General features: G+C 45.3%; 1 protein-coding gene across 1 annotated transcript in view; it reads right to left on the reverse strand.

Moving 5' to 3' along the window:
- Adamts17 (ADAM metallopeptidase with thrombospondin type 1 motif 17) overlaps positions 1–20,997 on the reverse strand; it is a 291,689-nt gene that overhangs the window by 101,060 nt on the left and 169,632 nt on the right. Inside the window, exons 11-13 of the mRNA XM_041652890.1 lie at positions 13,429–13,530; positions 11,841–11,986; positions 532–698 (exon numbers count right to left, since the gene is read on the reverse strand). Of these exons, the coding sequence (XP_041508824.1) occupies positions 532–698; positions 11,841–11,986; positions 13,429–13,530 (415 nt within the window). The remainder of the gene's footprint in view (positions 1–531; positions 699–11,840; positions 11,987–13,428; positions 13,531–20,997) is intronic.

Genomic DNA, 20,997 nt, shown 5'->3' on the forward strand with positions numbered 1-20,997 from the left:
ACAGACTCTAGGGAGACACTCAACACCTTGACTTGCTCTTGGTGCTGGAAATACTGTGGCAGGTTATGGTAGACAATCGCCTGATGGGAAAGAAGGTTCTTGGAAAGTGACCTGTGTTGACTACCTGCTTTCATAGACTATTCACAATTTTCATAAGTCTTCTGGTACTCCAGGCAAAGAGGAAAGCCAATCCTAAGTGAACCCAGGAAAGCAAAATGGCGCACACTCAAACACCGTTCTACTCTTGGTGTCTCAGAACACAGTACACTGGAAAACAGGTGCCAGTGTATTTGCCCTGCAGCAAATGAATCTAGTTTATCCACCTCCACGGTCTGTGTCAGGAGATCTCAGGCTCTTAGTATTCAGGTCCACTACTGCAGGAGTAGGGCCATGGCTAACTTGGACCAAGAGGACAGGAGTGTTCTCGGAAGAGCTAGAATGGGAGTTGAGGGTTATGAGCATCCCTAAGTGGGTTATACAGTTCTTGGGGTGTGGGGGGAGAGAGGCTACAATGAAAGGAAGGGCCTTTACCATCGACCACCACTGCTGTCAGCAGGCCCCTCTTCTTGCTGCTCAGTCGGTCATGGGCTTGGCACTGTTGGTCCCGGAAGCTGGGCACACCCTTGGGGCAGGGCAGGTTCTCACAGGAGGCATGTTCTACGCTGGCACCCTGGCAGTGTGTGCCTCCAGGCCCAGGGCTAAAAGGAAGAAGATCTGTGTTAGCCAGCTGGCTGGTGGAAACAGCAGGGGGTAGTGAACTGTCACCAGGAGATGGTGGGCAAGGTTTCCAGAGCAACTGGGTCTCTCCTCTAGACCACATCTGGGGAACCCCAGGCCCACACCAGAGGCATGATCACATGAGTCAGCAGAAAAAGTGCACCAAAGGACTGGAAGTAAAGATCATCTGAAAACAGGATACAGTGAGTATAAGCTTAGTGAGACTAATAAGCTTTATCTTCCATCTGAATTGAAGACTTGGGAATGTCTAACCTTGAATATCCCCCCCAAAATCTGGTACTTAAAAAAATTAATTAAAATGAAGATATTTTAAAAAACTCTTTGATATGTTCTAGAAGTTATAATAACTGGGGTGATTAATTTGCTCACTCACAGTCTCTGAACACTGGTCACTTAAGTCCCAGCTCTGCCACATTGATCAGGGCAAGTATGAGGTCAATACTGTGACCTGGATTCTTGGGTGTCATGTCTAGACTGACTGGCTGGTGAGCAGTTCTAGAGAACGGGCTGTGTTCACTGGCAGAATCCACATAGCTAAGGTGCATCAAGGCCGAGTGACAGGATGCTGGCCGGGCTGGCCATGAGGATGCTTTGCTTAGCTTCTTTGAGAGGCCCCAAGGTGTCCTTGAGAGACTCTGACCTAGATAGGCTCAAGACTTCCACACATCTCCATGGTAACAAACTCAAGGCTTCCATCATCTTGGTACCAAGGTCATGGTGATACAATGCAATGACTTGCTTTTCATTGAAATTCAACATAAAAGACAAAACTGCGCACTGTGGGCATTGACACACTCACATGCCTGTTACCTGCATTTTGTACTCTCCAAGCAAGTATGGGAAAGCTTGTTTCCCTCCCCCTGTCATTCATTATGTTCACAGGCCACCCTCTGATCATGCCTTTAGAGGAAAGATGGAAGAACAGAGAGTAGCATAGGTTTTTATAAAAGTCGACCCCGGAGATCAATGACCCTTTTTAGTTAATGACCATAGCATAAGTAGTTTTGAGCCACACAGTTCACTGCGGCAACTGCTGTTGGTACAGAAGCAGCCATGGGTCACAACAAAGCTATAAAAACACGTGGCGAAGAAGATGAGGCCACTGCGCCTGGTCTGCAAGGTTCCTTGGGAACAGCATGCCAGGTAGAAGGAAAAGCCCCTTACGGGTCCTGGTCAGCCTCATAAACACTGAATAGTTCCTTACCCTAGAAGAGAAAAGGTTGGGAAAATTATACAAATTGAAGGCCCTTCAAGGGGTCATGAGGCAGGCTCAAGTGAAGAGATGGCCATTCCTTTACAGGGCCGATGGTATCTGACAGGTGTACCTTGGGTCCTGTTTTCTGCCTAGAATGCCAGGCAGGTATCCCTCAGAGGAGTGATGAGATGTGAAGTTAGACATAAGCTCACACCATGTCCCCAAGGATACTGGGGTCAGGTAACAAGCATGTACAGGATGAATTTCTGTATCACAAAGCAATATAGAAGGAACAGAGAGGGACTGGGCCCCAAAGACACACTTTCAAGGTAATAGGCAAGGTCCTGTGACTGGGGACCAAGAAGGGATGCACACTATAACATGCATCTTCTGGCAAGCTGTTCCAAGCTAAACCATGTCCCTGATCCTTAAATTGTATGTTAAAATCCTACCCTGGCCCAGTGCCCCAGAATGGTAATGTCATTGGGAAATGGACTCATTGCAGATGCAGTTAACCAAGATGAGGTACAGGGGAGTACAGCAAAGGCTATTGCTGCTAAGCCTGATGGCCTACATTTGATCCCTGGAACCCACATGGTAGGAGCAAGAGAACTGGTTCCTGCAAGTTACCCTCTGACCTCTGCACTGGCACCCCCCCCACACACACACAGGCACACACTAAATACATATGAAACATTAGAAAGGTTTTTTAAAATATAAACAGCAGAACACAAAAAACTCTGAGAGGAGGGGAGCAGAGATATCTTGGTCAAGCTTCTATACCCCAAGGGACACCAGATAGCGCCATCAAATCACTAGAAGCTAGGAGAGAGGGATCAACCATGTTGACCCCTTGATTCAGACTTCTAGCTTTGCAAACTATGAGAAACAAAATCTGTTGTTTAAGGTCCATGTGAGTGTGTTGCGGTACCACTAGCAGGCTCTCATAGAGGTATCCCAAGCACTAGATGATGTAAGAGCCCTCCTAGATGCTGAACCCCGGCAGCAGCAGCCCATTGCAGCATATGAGTGCTTCAAATGCCTGTCTCATGTGTATCTTCTCCCAGAACAGAATTCCTTTCCTCCTCCCATCCAGCTCCCTGCCTCCAGCCCTCTTATTCCCTATCGTCACTAAGGCCACTTCCATCTGAACTTCCTTTCCATCTGAAATTCTCAACCTCTTGTTCGGGCCTCAGCTATGCTGTGTAATATTAATCAGGCTTGAGGAATGGTGAGCCGAGCCCCTTCTTCAGGCCTTTCTCTACCGGCCTCTGACAGAGCCTGGGGTGGACCTCAATAAGCAGCAGATTGAACCGAGCTAAGTACATGACGAAGGTGAGGAGCAGGGAAGTCAATCTTGGAAAATCCCCGGAGGCCATGTTACCCGTTGGGGTCTTCAGTAATGTCAGTTTGTGTCTGTACCTCAGACTAAACTAAGTACATTATGAGTGATCACCTTAAGATGATAGGCATGAGGGTGGGGGAAGGAGAAGAGGAGGAGAAACAAGAGGTGGAGAGCGAGAGAGGTCAGTGTAGGAAGTGCCAGGAACCGTCCTACATCCACGACGCAGGAACCTGTCTATCTAGACAGCTAAAACTGTCATCAATAGCCATATTGAAATGTGGGGGTGTATGCAAAGCTTGTAGGTTCTTGGCTGGCCAACTGTAGCTCACTGTGGTCTACTTCATCCTTTAGTGTGATGGAAGCTAATATTCATCTTCCATGGGTCCCTCTGGGTCTTGACTATTTCTCCCAGGGAGAAAGAAAAGCCTTGATTAAAAATAATTAGAATTGTTATTTTGACCAACATGGGAAAAGAGAAAGACTGACCAACTAATTACAGGGTCCACTACCCAGGTAATCTCTCCACCACGTGGGGCAGGACCACATAGCCCCCCACTCTTCATGTTCAGCTCCTCAATACAGTGGATTCTCAACTCACAGTTTTGCTTCCTGTTGTTTTACTTATGGACAATCAAACATGGTCTAAAAATATAAAATGGGAAAATGCCAGAAATAAATTAATCGTAAGTTTTTAATGCCTTTATTATGGCAAATAGTTGTGATTATCTTGTTTATCATGGTTATTAACCTCTTCCTGTGCCTAAATTTAAAGTTAAATTTCTCATGAGCCTATATGTATAGGAAGAAGCATAGCATGTATAGATTTTGATATTACTCGTGGTTTCAGTATCCCAGTAGATAAGAGGGGTGGCAACCACAAAGACTATCTAGACCTAATCAGGACACTGAAGGGACCCTCCTGCATGTATAGTGATTCTTTAACCATTAGAAAAGCACATCCTTCACGCATGGCATAGGACAGAGAGAGTGGTTATGGGAGGGTGAGGCTGGGCAGAGTCTGTAAACAGCTTCCGGACAGGAGTTCTGTGGAGCATGAAACAGGTGGGACTGGATTTACCAAGCATCCTGGATGAAACCCGAGTCATAGATATAGGGGCTTGGACTTTGGGAGCTGTTTTGCTGGGTCAGCAAGGGCAAGGAGGAGAGACTGGATCCACATGCAGTGGGTGTGAAGCAGAGGGCTGGGACTCTTGTTCACCCTGGAGGTCCTCTGAAGCTAATTCAGGGTGGATAAAACCAAAACACATCCAGGAAGATTAAAACAACAAGAACCCAGCGTGACACAGCAACAATGCGGACAGTAAAAATAACAGAGGTCATAATAGGATAGGCATTCCCTTTGAGAGCGGATAGTGGGTCCACATCCTTTAACTAGGTTTCCTTCAGAGAAGTAGAAGACCCAGGCCTACAGGCTCTACGGCATAGGCACAATGGCTATGTGGCAGGGAGGTTCCAGCAAGTTTAAATCTTACCCTAAAGTAAGGACTTGAGGATACACAGAAAACAGTCAGTGCAGAAATCAGAAATTCTTAACCATGTTCTTCAGATGCAGAAACCAAAGATCCAGTCGGGGAGGGATAACTACTTAGCAGTGTGAGTTACGGATGGTAACTCTGTATGGTATCTAACAGTGAGAAACAACCCAGAACTACCTATCAGGTGTCAAAGGATGGCCTGACACAGAGACTGTTGGGGCATGAGGGGCAGTGGAGATGATTTATGGCCATAAGGATAAGGACCAGAATTTGGATCACCTGCACCTACACGGATGCTAGGTAGCCATGGAAACCCATTTGTCATCCCAGCACTTGGGAGGCAGAGATGTGAGTCCCAAAGCAAGAAAGCTAATGAAGTAAGTTGAGCTGTTGAGTTCTGGATTGAATTGACAGACCCTACCTAAAACATAAGGCGGAGAGCAATCAAGGAAGATTCTGGATGTCAACCTCTGATCTTCACAGGCATGTTCATAGACACACATCTACACACATATGAACACACATGCACCTGCACACATATGACTATACATAAACATGTAAAAATATACATACCTTGTAGTAGGAGCTGCGGGTTGCATTCCTGCCGCCCTGCTCCCAGCCGCCTGGCTAGCTTATTCCCCGAAATAACAACACACAAATTGTATTCATTTAAACACTGCCTGGCCCATTTGCTCTAGCTTCTTACTGGCTAATTCTTACATCTTGATTTCTCATTTCTACTTATGTGTGTAGCACCCCAAGGTGCGCTTACCGGGAAGAGTCTAGCCTGCATCCATCCTGGGTTGGAGCTTCATAGCGTCTGCTTCAGAGAGCAGAGCTATCGAGTCTGAGCTCACTTCCTCTTCCTCCCAGCATTCTGTTCTGTTTACTCCACCCACCTAAAGGCTGGCTTATCAAATGGGCCAAGGCAGTTTCTTTATTAGCCAATGACCTTCCTCCATCAATACCTAATGTGAATCTTTCAACGACTAAATAGTCATCTTTCAAGACCTTCTAAAAATTGATATAGTTGACAATTAGATAGAGATAAACTCAAATGGCTTGATCAGACGCTGTGCAAGGATAGGTCATCCAAAGGAGATGCACAGAGATGCTCAGCTTCACCACTGGTGAGTGGAACCCATACCCTAAGAGACATGGCCACCAGAATGTCCACGGTGGAAAAGACCAACAACCAAGGGGGCGGAGCAAAGAAAAACCCACCAGCTCAGGGCAGCACAGATGGGCAGCCACTATGCAAAGCTAGCCAGTTGTTGTACGGTCACACATGCAAGCACTGGAAGCCAGCACCTTCCTCTGCAGGGTGCTGGCACACACATGTACAAGTACTGCAATGTGTGAGCAATACTCGGTAGGGAGCTTTAATTTCCTGTAGGTTTGATGTTTAAAAACAAAAAAATGAGACCGAGGAAGTGGGGTTTTGAGGAGGAACAGGTGTGAACAAAAAGGCAAATTTCATTCACCTCTGATGCTCCCCAGGCACCTCCAGGTCGCCTACTAGGGTATTCCTCAGCACACCATAGCCAGCAGATGTGAGGAGATGGGAGATCAGGTAGAGGAGGCGCTGGAAGGTCTGCTCTTGCTCGGGAAGGACAGGCCATACAAATTCACGAAGGCTAGAAGAGGAAGAGCCAGCTTGTGCGTCTTGGGGGAAACAATGATTCCAGTGTTGAGGTCTCCTCTGAGTAGTATCTAAGCCCTGAGTGTAATCGCTGCTAAGAGCAGACAACTCAGTTTGTTTTTAAAATAAATAACCCATAGAAAGTCCAGGTCGCTGACCCTGAAAACCCACAGGGGGGACCTCACTGGGTGAGCAATGCCAAGCAAAGTCATAGAACTCTGTTTTGCCCTTCACTCCACTGAGCACTGAGGAGCTGGCTGCTCCCTCAGCCCTTGTGGCCATGAGGGGACAAAGCTGCAGGGGTCCTGATGCACCAGCTGCTCCCCTCTGCTCATCACTGCCTCCTGCAGGTGCTGGGGCAGAGATGGCTCTTTACACAGGAGCACCCGAGCCTTCCTCTCTGCCTTCCCCTTTCACTCAGCCTCAAAAGCCAAAATAGAGATGAATTTTCCACTAACTCTGACCAACAACAATACAACTGGTAGAAAAAAATAAACTTAGGAAGCTGGTATCAAAACATGGATGTTAAGAGCACTGGCTGTTCTTCCAGAGGACCTGGGTTCAATTCCCAGCAGCCACATGGCAGGTCACAGCTGTCTGTAACCCCAGTTCCCAGGGACCCACTACCCTCACATGGCTATACATGTAGGCAAAACACCAATATACATAAAATAAAAATCCAAAAACTAAAAAAATAAACATTAACAAATAAAGCAAAACATGGGTGATTCCCCCTGTGTGTACACGGAGAAGTAAAAACACCAATAACTATTAAAAACCAGGACTAGGAAAGAAGGGTGGGGTGAGGGGAACTCTCTTGCCAGTATCTTTGGACAGTGAATAAACCAGCTGCAGAATAGAGGGAACGGGGCCAGGGATGTGCAGAGAAAGCCATGGGAGAGGCTCAGGGGAGCGTTCCAAGCTGTTCACAGCAGCGAGCTCTGGCCAGCCTCTTGAAATATCAGGGCAGCGAGCTGTCTGATTTAAGGAGTGAGACAGAGAGGATGCTGTTTTGGTCAGAACTTGGCGCAGAGGCCACGATCAGCTGTGCTCTGTAACAGTCACCGCAGAGGCGTTGCTCAAGATCGGGCCCTGTGCTGCAAGCCCTCACTGCCTGCAGTGCTGACCCAGCTGCCTCAGGAAACCCCAGGGCTGCTGCGGCTCCACCTGCCCAAAGTCTGACTGGGTTTTTCTCCTTACCTGGTTGGCTCCAGGAAGATAGGATGGTCTCTTGTAGAACATTTCCCAAGGAGACAGGGTGAGTGGCTCCCATTCCCAACAGCAAACGGAGCTGAATGGTCACAGCGAATGATCAGACTGACTGCCAAGGGGTCAATATTACAGGAGCAAAACCAGGACATGTTCTAAGATGAAATAGGCAAGCCTCGGGTGACATATTCAGGTTATTCTTGAGCATTTCTGGCTGTGAGTGACAACATTGCCTGGCTTTTTAGAACATCCAAGATTCTATACGGTATGGGGGCTTATTGGTGATCTATTACTTGGCCTGACGGTTTCAGTTTACTTTTGAGTTTCTGAACGGAAAAGAGACATTAGGGATATGTCATGGAGGCCTGGGAAGGGCAGAAAGATTGCTTCTCCTGGGAAAATAGGCGAGGAGACATCCCAGCATGTTTTATTGAGCCATGGTTCTGCTGTAGTCAGGGAAGGGAAGGTGGAGCCTGCCCTAGACCTTTGTGAAGCTCCAAAGTCAATGAGAACACAGAAAAATGAGCCAAATTGAGACATAAGATACAAAGCAACACTAGGAGTGTAAGGGGCTTTGCTGAAGATAAAAAGTTTACACTGGGATCTAAAGAGTTAGAGCCAAGATAGAGTACTGATGAAGTCTCTGGGCTGGATCATTGTGGTTGAAGAGTGGACAAGATGCTTTTAAGGTGGGAGGAGGTGAAGGGTGGCCATGCTGGTCACCTAAGGCATGCTGGTCTGTAAACTGTGATCCACAGAAGTCTTGGATCAGGACTATTTATTAAAGGATGAAATAACTCATTCACCAATACAGGATGAAGCCAGGGAAGAATGGGGAAAAATCTCCGGACCAGGTCACCGAGCTGTAGCATCAGGAAGTCTTCCAGAGCTAAGAGTAAGAGTGCTGTGACCCTCTTCCCTTCCTTCATAAGGGGTCAAGTATCCCAAGAGAAAACCATGTCCATCAAGCCAACCCAATCCATTCTATTGGTCATTAGACCAAATGGCCAAATTCCCACAACAGGCCTGGAACATGAGAATGTGACTTCATTCAGAGAAAGGGTTGAAGGAGATGCATTTCAGATCTTAGACTGAGAACATCTCACCCTACAGGGGCATGGAATAAGAGAAGGTGGAGAGACTCTGTGAAAGGCCAGGTAGACAGTCTGTAGGCCAGGGGGGATAAAGGCCATCAGAGCCACTGGAAGTTAAGACAAATACAGGAGATGCATTCTTGTTCAGGCATTCAAGAAGGAACCAACCATGTGGATAGCCTTGATTTCGTGGTTTTGCTTTTCTAGAGGAACTACCAAGCCAATTGGTTACGAGCTACCTGTATGGCCTGGTGCAAGTCATCTAATTGCTGCCTGACTCAGTTCTATAACTTCACAGTGGGGATGAAAAGGATGCCTCTCCCATAGACCTGCCTGGCTAATAACCACAGAGCCCACGTGTTCCACAATGCCTTGGGGAATTGATACATGGTAATTGTGGGACCAAGTTACCAGACTAGTTATAAATAGCTGTAAAGGAGACAAAAGAGTAACCATGGACACGGGGTGTGTCCTTGAGCAAGGCAGTAATGGAGGTGATGTATATGAAGGGGGTAGAAGTGAGCAGGGAGGAGAGTGGAGCTTACAGGGGATCCAGTTTGACACATGGGCAGGGGAGTCATGGGAAGGTGGGCAGGGTTTAATCAGTCTTTGATCGCCACTGTATACCCAAACCTAGCAATCTTTACTTACAGTCAATGCTTACTAAAAGCATCTAGTTGCAAAAGGACAGCCATTGGGCCAGAGGAGACTGACAAGAAGGCATGCCTCTGTCTAACACCAATGTGTGAAGACCCCACAAGCCTGCAGCTGTCTGTGTGGCTGTCTTCTCTGTTCTCCCAATCCTCAGTGATAAAACAGGAGGCTGAACAAGAGATACAATTCATGATGGTGACAGGACTGGGGGTGGGGGGTCTTGGTACAAGTAGGTACTGGTTGATAATGAAGATAAACGAAAGAAAAATTTTGTGAGCACTTTGTCTTCTAGGGTCACTGGATCTGGAGGGACGGATCCAGAGTCTGAACAAATAAACCAGCACAGCAGGGCAAGCCAGAGAGGGTACACTGTTCTAGGAACTGGGGAGTCTTAAGGAGATTATCTCCTACAATGCCCCCTGGGTAGCACAGAACAGGTCAAGATGTAGCTAGGCTTGGGACAGGGAACCAGCCCTGCTTGGAAGCCACAATGCTCCAGAAAGTGCAGGGTATCTTAGCTAATACCACTGCAAGACAAAGGGAAACACTGGTCTCTCAAAACAGTGCCTCATCCGTTTTCCCAGCCCTGGAACATTGTGTGATGAGAACAAGTATGTGGTCACATAAACAACACAACCAAACTGTCCAGCATGTCAGGATGGAGGGGAGGTTGAGGTTGAACATTTTAAGGCTCCCTATGGGACGTCTACTGGGTATTACCTGATATGAGCTGATGTTTGCCATATGCCGAAGGGGGCCAGTATTCATGAACTCTAACCATGGAGCACCTAGGACAGTCTTCTGTACTTCATACAAGCCCTTCCCAGCCTGCACTGAGTTGCAATACAGCTCTGTGAGGTAGACAGGACAAGGAGGGTGGCTTCATCCTGGTTCTTCTGCTAATTAATGCTAATGATGATAAGGGCCACTTATGAAATGGCCTATCCCACAAATTTTTACAATGATTACCAGGTGGCACCAGTTAAAGCTGCCAGGGGCTGTAGGGTAACGATCGTGATTGGGTTTGAGGACTGGTCTGTGCCAGTTTTCACATGTGGCTCTTCTTCCTCTTACATGCCAGTCTCTAATAAGGGAAACTAAGGCTTAGGGAACAGAAGGGTCTTCTCTAAGGTCAAAGGCCAATGACCACAACAGCTGGGGCCCAAACCTCAGCCGTATGAATCCAAATTCACACCTCTCCTTTGGGAGCCCAAGCTATTACTTTGAACTGAATCATGTTAAGAAAAAAAAAAAAACCAAAACCAAAACCAAAAACAACAACAAAAAAAAACCCAATGGCTTTCCCTCCAATCATTTCTCACCACTCACTGAAGGTTTTAATCAACCCCCCCCCCCACTGGTAAGATGTCATCCCCAACAGCTTAAACCCTACTGTGTGCCAGACATTCACTAGTAAGATGTCATCCAGACTTTCAGTTAAGAAGGTCATTCCAAACAGGTTAAACACCTACTGTGTGCTAACAAAGTCATCCCCAAACACCTTAAACACCTACTGTGTGCCCGACATTCAGCTGTATCTTCATAGACAAAGGCATTTTGCACAGTGCCAATTGTTACAGCTCTACTGAAAATACTATGTGACTGCCACCCACTAAACTATAGACGTCAGCTCTCCTTATGAAGAAGGGATAGCTCCGGCATCCATTGTGTGACCCGCCCCATGATTTACCAAGAGGTATCTGCTAATTACTCATCAACACGACTTTGCTGCGGAAAACCATTTCATGTTTAGACACAATTTATCATTTTCTCACTCTCCAAACAGATGGGATATGACTGAGGACAGTCAAGAGAGAAAGCAGATGGTCAAAGGGAACGCTGGAAAGTGGGAAAGTTCAGAGAAGGAGAAGACCCGTGGGGATGTAATCATTACAATAGAGCATAAACATCCATCCCTGAGTTTTCCAGAGCCAATGTCCTGGGGTGAACAGGAAGGGTCTTGGTGTATCATAGTCCGTGAAAAGGAATTTAGAAAAACACAAAAGTTTTTTTTTTCCTCTGTCAAATAGTTTTAGGAGAAAAAGTGAAAACGATTTAGCTGAACAAACACCGAATCCATAGATACTTCCAGACACATCCTCAACCTGCTCCTAAATCTGTGAACAGCAAGTTGAAGGTCAGCTTCCCCTTCTGGAAGGTCTCCAGGCTTTCTGGAAATGGCCCTCAACTAAGTAGACCATAACGTAGGCAAAACAGATTGTCATCAATCTGTCCCAGGGAGTCTTTATACCACAGCCAAGCAAGGGATAATAGAGCCAACTTGCCCTGGGACTCTACTGTGTCTCTGTGCTCAGAGAGTGTTCCAGCAAAGTCAAGATGGCACGGCACACGAGGCCCTCAAACTCAACCTTACTATCCTGTTTCCCATTACAATACAATTCTTGGTATCAAGAAAAGACCCGCAGAATGGGATGTGTCTTGCAGTAGGGCATTGAGGGGAACTTACGGGGGGTTGTCACATTTCCTTTGCCGAAATCGCGCTCCTGTTCCACACGTTCTGCTGCACATGCTCCAGGTGCCCCACGGGCTCCAGTCCCCGTCCACATGTTCAGGGATGGGCGTCTTGCTCACGCACTCCCCAGCCCGACACCACTGAAACACACAAAAGGGCCACACTCAGCAAAGCCACTTGTGCCCCCAAAGGACTGCTTCCCTTTTTGGTGTCAAAATCCATTTTGAAATTTCCATGGAATTGGAATATTTCAGGGTGTGCATGTTTGTTAACACTTGCTCAACTTGGTGCCTCTAATCTGCCTGGAGTTTGAAGCCACAGATTTTTCCAGGAAATTTGCTCTATGGAGATTTTCTAAATTCTCAAGAAAAGGACGGATCCACATGGCATGGGAACAGAACCGAGGGTGTGCAAATGCTGAATAATACATGTGTATTTCTCTCCAGAAGACAATGTTTTCAGGATCTGAGGCCAGAGCTTCGGGATTGGGCTTAATTCTTAGAAAAAGTCAGGTGTGCTGGCGCATGCTTCTGAACTCAAGTCAACTTGTGGGAGGCTGAGACAGGAGGAGTACCACAAAGGGAAGCCATCTTGGCTAGCCAGATTAGTGGTGGTTTGGGATTTAGCTGTGGGTAGATGCACAGAGTTCTTTCTGAGGGTAAAAGAAAGTCAATCTCTAAAACAGATTCCCCAAAGTGTGTGATCCGGTGCTTCCTAAGCAGAACATCAGAACAAAACACTATAGCTCCCTTTTAAAAACAAAACCAAAAACAATGGCAAAAACTCTTTCAAGATTCCCAATCAGCCAGGAATGGTGGTAAAAGGCCTGAAATCCCAGCATCTGTGAGGATGCTTTGAAAGATCACATGTTTAAGGCCAGCCTGGGCTATACGGCATGTTCCAGGGCAACCTGGGCTATATACAAAGGCTGTAGCTCAAGAGAGACACAAAAGAAGAACAGGAGAAAAAGACAGGAAGATGCAGAGGAGGGAAGGGGGAGAGGGAGAAGTAGGGGGAAAGGAGGGGAAGAGCAGGGAAAAGGAGAAGAGGAGGAGATGGAGAGGAGGGAGCAGGGGAGGAAGGAGCAGGGGAAGGGGTTTGGAGGAGAGTAAGAGGAAGGAGGGTGGAGGAAACATCAAACTAGGAAGGCTTGAAAGTATGACTAAAGAGAAAATTGTGTGATTGCAGGTTCTGCCTACTTCCCTCAAAGCTTATAATCTCACCCTTCATAAAAATCAGCTAGAATCCAGCAATATGATTCTCATCAATGTACGGCAAATGAATTAGTTTTCTGTTTAATCCCTACTCATATAACCTTCCTTTTAAGAAAATTCACTTGTGTGACAAAGAGTTCATTTAATCAAAAAAAAAATCAAGGAAATGATTGATTCTTGTGGCTCTGTAAGAAACAAGGGGTGGCGTAGACACGTGTGCACGCAGTGGGTTCCATGGGCATTCCTACAGTGCTCAGGGGTGTTTCTGGGGCTCCTCAGCAGAGTGCACACTGCCTTCCACAAGGAGAGAAGCTCAGCGCCCAGAAGGCGTGAGGCTGCCTGCCAGGGCTGCTAGAAACCGGTGTTACCTTGTCCGCCCCACACTCGGTGCCATCCAGAGGAGGGTCCAGCTTGGTCTTGCAGGATGTATCTCCCTCTACCAGGCACCACAGCCCAGCACACATCAGATGCTGCAGGACAAGAGAAGCAACCATAAGTGCCTCAAGAGAATGCCCAGATACATGTCACAGGGGGGTCAGAGCCATGGGGCAATCGCTCTTCAGATTTGGGATTTGAAACACATAGGGAGCAAGGAGGGTTGAGTCTGGGAATCTAAAACGCCGAGTGGTTTATTCGGCTCAGTGGAATTCTTGCATTTACTCTTTGGAGGGCTTGTCTCATGGGACTGAGTTCAGAGTTCCAAACTCAGGGAATTCTGGGAGGTCCTTTTCATTTAGTGCAAGGGATGCACCCGATGGTCATGGGCTGGCAAAGCATCCAAGAGACAGCCCTAGCTTAACTTCACCAGAGGTAGCTCCATGGCACGGGTCCCAGGTGAGTGTGTTGGATGGCGAGAGAGGTGGGGATTTAAGCCGCTATTATGAAGACCAGAAATGTGAAGCCAATGTGCAGAAGTAGCCTTCTATTCTCCCTGCCTGGCTTCTACCTCTGCTGAGCCGGGCATAAATTATTACAGTATTTTACCTAGAAAAACTTGGAACACCCACAAACAGAGAATGAAAGCAATTCTACTTACAACACGACTAGGCATCTAAAAAGACAGACTCCCAACTGTAATTAATAAGACGATTGGCCATTGACAGAGAGGTCAGAATGAGATGCATTATCAAGATTACCAAGGCAGGCATGACTGTTCTTCCTCCCCAGGGACCTGTGAGCAGACAGGACCGACAACCATCTGAGGTGGGGGCTGGCTGAGCCTGTTTCACAGGGAGAGGGCTTCTGAGCTATCTTTGACACGTTGCTCAGGGGTCCTAGAGGGACAGTCCCATTACCCAAGGTTGTTGATGAGTTACACCCATCAATGCACCTTTCTGCACTTCTCTCCCCGTAGATGGCCCCTCTCGGTATTTTCTGGGATTGCTTCCCACACAAACTACTTGCACCCAAATCCTCACCATGAGCATGGCCTGAAAATTGGAAACAGATGTTCCTACGGCGCTTTTAAAGACACAGCGCTTCCAGGATGCCAGACCCAATGGAGGCGAAGAAGCTTGAGCTGGAATGGGAAGACCTTGCCCTCAACTGTGTGGTCAGTGGATAGCTGGCGCCCATCAGGTAACACGACGGATCCCCTGCAGCACGGCACGGGGAGGTGACAGTGAGGTTTGCAAAGTCTACACGTTCCCGTGACAGAACGGCAAGAAGATGAGCGAGCCCCTGAGTGCAGCACAGCGGCTCCCATTAAGATGACTGCACCTCATTAAATGTTTGATCCCTTGCACTTTCACCTAAGAGCTCTTCCAGACTGGTGCAGCGATGTCCAGACACGTGGTCACGAGGCAGCGCGGACCCAGGAGCGTAATTAAAAGTAGGAGTGCTTGGGGTCAGGAGAAATAATGACCACATTAGGAGAGAGAGGAAGGAGGTGGGGGTGACCTGTTTATTGTGTATTTTATGGACCAGGCTTTCTCATGAAACCTCCCTAATTATCAATGCCAAAGAGTTGGCAGTTAGGCGAAGCCTTCTGAAACAGGACACAAAAGTACCAACAATAAAGGAGGAAAAAAAAACCCCACAAATAAATTATACTCCATGAAAACGAGGAGCTCGTTTATTAAAGGGAAAGTATAAAAATATGAGAGAGGGTGTTTGCAATAGATGGGGGAGGTATTAGCAATGCAAATAACCAACAAAGTGTGTCTAGCACAGTTTTGAAAAAGTAAACAAGGCAAATCTACTAAAGATCAAATAAGAAAAAATATTCATGAAAATATGAGCAGAAAACTTGAGTATTTCATAAGATGATATTTAAATGGCAATTAAGCATATGAAAATATGCCGAAACCTCTTCAGCCATCAGGCAAAAGCAAATTATGACCATCTTTAGATATTTCTATATACACAGAAAAAGATGAAGAATGCTCTTCCTCCCCCTTCTCTCCCTCCTCTCCCTCCTCCTTCTTTTTGAGACAGGGTTTCTCTGTGTAGCCTTGGCTGTCCTGAAACTCACTCTATGCCAGGCTGTCCTTGAACTCACAGAGCTCTGCCTGCCTCTGCCTCCTGGAATTAAAGGCATACACGACCACCTTGCAGCATGAATTCTACTTCTTGACAAGGACGTAGCCAACAGGAACTTTTTGAACAACTTTGGAAAAGTATCCATCCATATTTGTTACAGGCATTGCACACTGTCATTTTTATAATTCCATTCCTAAGAATATACTGGAAAGAAATCTGAATATAGGCTCTATGAAGACATCAGGAATGTCGGCGTCAATACGATTTGTGTTATGACAAAGGCACAAACGAGGCAAATGTTCACTGACGTCAGAGCAGATGGCTCATGATGTCAACAGTAGACTATGGTGGGATTTGGATTGCACACATTTCAAGCAAAGGTAAAAACTCTAGTGTTGGGAGCCAGATTGGCGGTTTTGTTTTTGTCTTTTAAAAAGGTAGTAACACACAGGAGGCTTTAGAATGGCAGCCTTGGATCCAGGTGTGGTCACTGGCAGTGCCTCTTTAGGATGCCTTCTTAAGCATGCGTAGTCAAATTTGGTATTGTCCTCACCGCTTTCATTATTCTCTTCCTCATCACTTTCCCCTTTCTCCAAGCATTTCCAGGTCCCTATGGGCTACACCTGTGGTAACATGTCAATAAGAACCACACAGTTGCTGGCTCCCCAGCAGTATTGTGCAGTCCGTACTTGCTCTTTTTCTTGGCGTGTCTGTAGGAGCTGAGAGCTAAGCTGTTAACACTTCTGTGGCCTTAGCTGCTACCCTTGTCTTCTGGAGGAAGCCTCTTCCTCATGACTGCCCTGAAGTGGAGGCAGAGGATGAAGCCGCTGTTTTCCACATTCATCTTTGCAGATGACCATGGCCGTCATTTTTCTTTGCCTCCGACTCACTTTTAACCCACAGAATGCAGCACCAATGGCAAGATGTGACATCATACTTAGTTCATAAAACACTATGATCTGCCCTCTGTAAAAGCTCTCCGGTTGTTTCCTTGGTTTGTCTTCTTTGGTCAAACTAGCTGTCATGCTGGAAATGGACAAGCTAGGATAAACTGAGGCCAGCCTGACAAGCTAGACAATGTGAAACTTTGGTGTTTATTCCAACAACCTACAAGAGGCAAGGAACTTCCAACAATTACCCAGTGAGCCAGTGAGCCTGGCAACAAACCCTCCCCCAGCTGAGCTTCAAATGAGGCTCCAGATCAGACCTCTGACTTCATCATAACCTTGTAAAATTGCCGAGACATAGATGGCCTGGCTGAGTGATGTCTTTATCTCTAACCCTCATGATCTTAAAGATAAAAAATATATTTTGTTTTAAGCAAGCATATTTTGTGGAAATTTGTTAAGAAAAGATAGTGAACTAACAAAGAGACACTTTTTTTAGCACTATTCTAAACATCAAAGATGAGAGATTTTTTTTAACTGTCTAGAGAATAAAAACATGGAGGATTAATTGTATATACAGTGTGTGGCAGAGGAATCGACATTAAGAGTCTTCTATGAAAACCACAACAGAGAGGCAAGAAAAATCCAGAAGAAAACATAACCTAGGACCAGAATCATCTGACATAGCAACAAATGAGCCAACCTTGTCTACTAAGATAAAACCTTAACAGGAGACCACAAGCTAAAGCTCTAGTATATGCCGTGTAACTGGCACATAACATGATTCAGAAGCCAAAATAAAGGCAAAGGAGAACAACAAAGCTAATGTCAGTCAGGCTTGAACCCAGAACCTGAAGCAAGAAATAATACAAAGAACTGTTACCCTCAACAGTCATCTAGTCCCTATGCTCCAGATATTACATAATATTAAATTTCATTAAATAAAACTGATTGGGTTAAAAGGGTAAACAACAAAAAAGATGTTAGCATAATCATTTAATGGATCTTTCTCAGTCCAGAACAAATCAAATCATGCAATAATACAAGAGACACAAATAACAGAACAAGATAGAATTAACAGAGCTCCAGTTCTTAAAACAAGTATGTCAAGATACATCTTTAATGGTCATGGAATATTTATAAAAAGTTGCCTCAGTAAAATGTGGAAGTGAGAACCATAGCATAATGAAGTAAAAGTTATTTTTGAAGTGGCATATTGCTATGTATCCAGGCTAGCTCATCACTCTTCCAGTCCCAGGATCATAGGCATGGGTGACCACACCCAGCTTGCAATTAAACATTTTTAAAAGAAAGAGAATAAATAACCTTGTCATATGCAAAAATCTAAATTTTCCTTTAAGTAATTTTCTGGCCCAAAGGAAAAACTATAATCCAAATTGCAAATAGTGAAGAAGATGTCAGACAGGAGACACATGAAGATATATAGGGCATTTGGAGAAATATTTAGAGTCCAAAACACAATAATAACAATAAAGTAATTTTAACATGCTTACAATGGAATAATATACATTTGAACAAATAAAAAAAAACCCACAGAATAAAACTAAGCCTGGAGGTAGGACTTAGAATCCCAGCTACTTTGGAGGCCGAGGCAGAAGGATCACAAGTTCAAGGTCCACCTTGACTACTGAGTGAGCTCAAGACCAGCCTAGACAATTTAATAAGACCCTGTCTTGTACAGTTAAAAGGGACTGTGGACAGAATATGTGTTCAGTATGCGTAGAACTCTGCTTACGTAATCAGTACTGCAAACACAAACACTATCACCAAAAAAGATCAAAACAAAATAAGGATAAATGATTATTTTATGATTTAAGAAGGAGAGGACCCCTCCCTAAGAGAAAGGCCTACAGAGATGGTTCTCTGTAGGAAAAGTGAACCAGAGAAACTATTTGCTAAGTTATTCAAGAAAGGGGAAAGAAAACATGAATCAGGAAGGAAGAGAGATCAATTAAAATGCAGACCAGAGACCACCTGACTCATTTTATGTACAAAACCCATTTTTTTTTTCCTGCAAATGTCTAAAATAACAATTCTATTCTCGAACATTCCGCCTAGCTATGGGGTAGAGAGATGGTTTAGTCCGTAAGGAGCTAGCAGTATGAATGTGAAGACTCAATTTTAGATCTAAACCAGCTGTTACTGTAACCTCAGCTGGGGAGGCAGAGCTGGGAGGCCTGTGGGCGGGCTGATCAGTCAGTTAAGCTGAACCTACGAGATCCAGGGTCAGGGAGAGACCTTGTCTCAAAACACAAGGTGGAGCTGGGCATGATGTCTCTCTCACACTTTTTATCTCAGCACTCAGGAGATCTTCCTGAGATCTGCCTAGTCTATACAGGGGGCTCTGGGTCAGGTGAGACGACCAACTGAGACCCTGTATCCAACAACAACAACAACAACAACAACGTGGTGAGCCGCTGAGGCTGACATTGCCCTCTGAACATTCGCACATGTAGGAATGGTTAAATCTGACTATCAGTTTGGCGGATCTGGAATCACCTAAGGTACAACTCTGGCACACCCGTTAGGGAATCATCCATCATACTTGTGATGTTTAAGTGGGCAGTACCTGTCCTGGGTTGTGTGTTGTGCCGTATAAAAAAGGAGAAAGCTGACTCGGTGTCGCACTGCATGAATACAGAGAGTGTCGTCTCGTAGAATGAGGATTTATTGTGCTCCACTTCCGACTGTGGATGTAGTGTCTCCAGCCACCATGCTCACCATGACAGCAAATTCCCTCCACCTGGAAGCAGGACCAAAGGCTCCCCACTCAAGTCCTTATTGTCGGGGATTTTATTACCACAATGAACATACTAGTTCTCTCTCTTCTCTCTCTCTCTCTCTCTCTCTCCTACAGACTGAACCATGGACCTAGAGAAGCACCATGGCCACCCCACTGGATTTTTAGTGCTGTGTTTTTCAAAGGTTCTTTCTATTTAACTTCTAAGGAGCAACTAACACCAACATCTTTAAAGTATTTAAGAACATGAGAAGGGAACATGTTTCCCCTGTTTATTTAACATGAATTAATATAACATTGACACCAAACAGAATACGTATTAAGAACATTCATACTAAATTCATTTGTGAGGAAGTGTTGCATGCACTCAGAATACAATTTGCCAGCACATTTGAAGGAATTATACCAAAACCAAGTACAGTTGATTTCAGAACTCAGATAGCTAAGGGTTAGGAAGTATGTTAATAAAATTCACCATATTGCTAACTCAAAAGTGAGCTGTTTGGGCTGGAGAGATGGCTCAGAGGTTAGGAGCACTGGCTGTTCTTGAATGGGAACTGGGTTTGGTTCCCAGCACTCACACGACAGTGCATTACAGCCTGGCACTCAAGATCGTGGGATCTGATGCCCTCTTCTGGCCTCCACGGGCACCAGGCATGAATGGGGTGCCTGTGACATGATACAGGTAAAACACTCATGCACATAAAAAGTTATTTTAAAAAACGAGAAGTTACTTGTCCTCCCCATGAACAATAAAAAGACATCTAATAAAATCCAATTATGATTCTTATTAAGTGCTTAAGATTTAAGCAAATATATACTTCTTAGACTTGATAAATGCCCACTTCATGAGGCAATATTAGAAGCATTCCCCACATAGCCAAGAAGAAAAGGATAGCCAATTGTTATCTTAGATCAGAAAGGATATTAGTGGATAGGTAAAAGGAATCAGGTTGTTAGAAGGAGCAGGATGTGTCCCGCCGTCCGGCTAGCTTACACCTGAAATAATCACATGGAAATTGTATTATGCAACAAAAAGATGAAATTATTCAACCAGAATACATACAGTATCCAGGCAGCTCATTTAACAGGATGGTTGCACCCCTTTATGATATGAGACATACTCAATTCAGTGATAAAATGGAAGAAAAGACCCCACTTAAAAAGGAGCAAATGCGAGAGGAAAGGTGTACGGTCTATACAAAGACAAATGAAAAGTTCTCTGGAGGGTGGATTGGGAAGACATCCTGAAGCCTGGGAGGAACATGGTGTTACTGCAGGATGGTTCAGAGTTATGCACAAGGACATACTTTCCCCTGAGTTAATTTACAAAAGAATGGAATTGAATTTAACATAATCACACAATTTCCAGCGAAATGAGAATATTCTGAAGACCACATGGGAAAACAAACACGGAATAATTCACCAGTAAACTTGTAGAAAAGCACATGTTCAGTGTATTAAAATATTTTATGACGCTATGGTCATGTAAACACTGCATGATGTGATTAGCGGTGCAGACTGGGAAATCCAGAGATGCAGAATAAGCCTTGGGGTCTGGAGAGACAGACCCGTGGTTAAGAAAATGTCCTGTTCTTGCACAGGACCTGGGTTTGATTCCCAGCAGTAACCCTTCATTACTCCATTTGCAGGAACCAATGCCCTCTTTTGGCTTCCATAAATACCTACACACTCATGTTTGCACAGACACACTCAGGTACACACAGGCACACACACACATTAAATGATGTTGTATTAAGGGGTTCAACACAAATATAAACTCATAAAAGTAAAAGGAGCCACAGAAG

The sequence above is a fragment of the Microtus oregoni genome, unplaced genomic scaffold (genome assembly GCF_018167655.1).
Source record: "Microtus oregoni isolate MIOR12 unplaced genomic scaffold, Mior012 000000F_ref0000247, whole genome shotgun sequence".
Classification (NCBI taxonomy): domain Eukaryota; kingdom Metazoa; phylum Chordata; class Mammalia; order Rodentia; family Cricetidae; genus Microtus; species Microtus oregoni.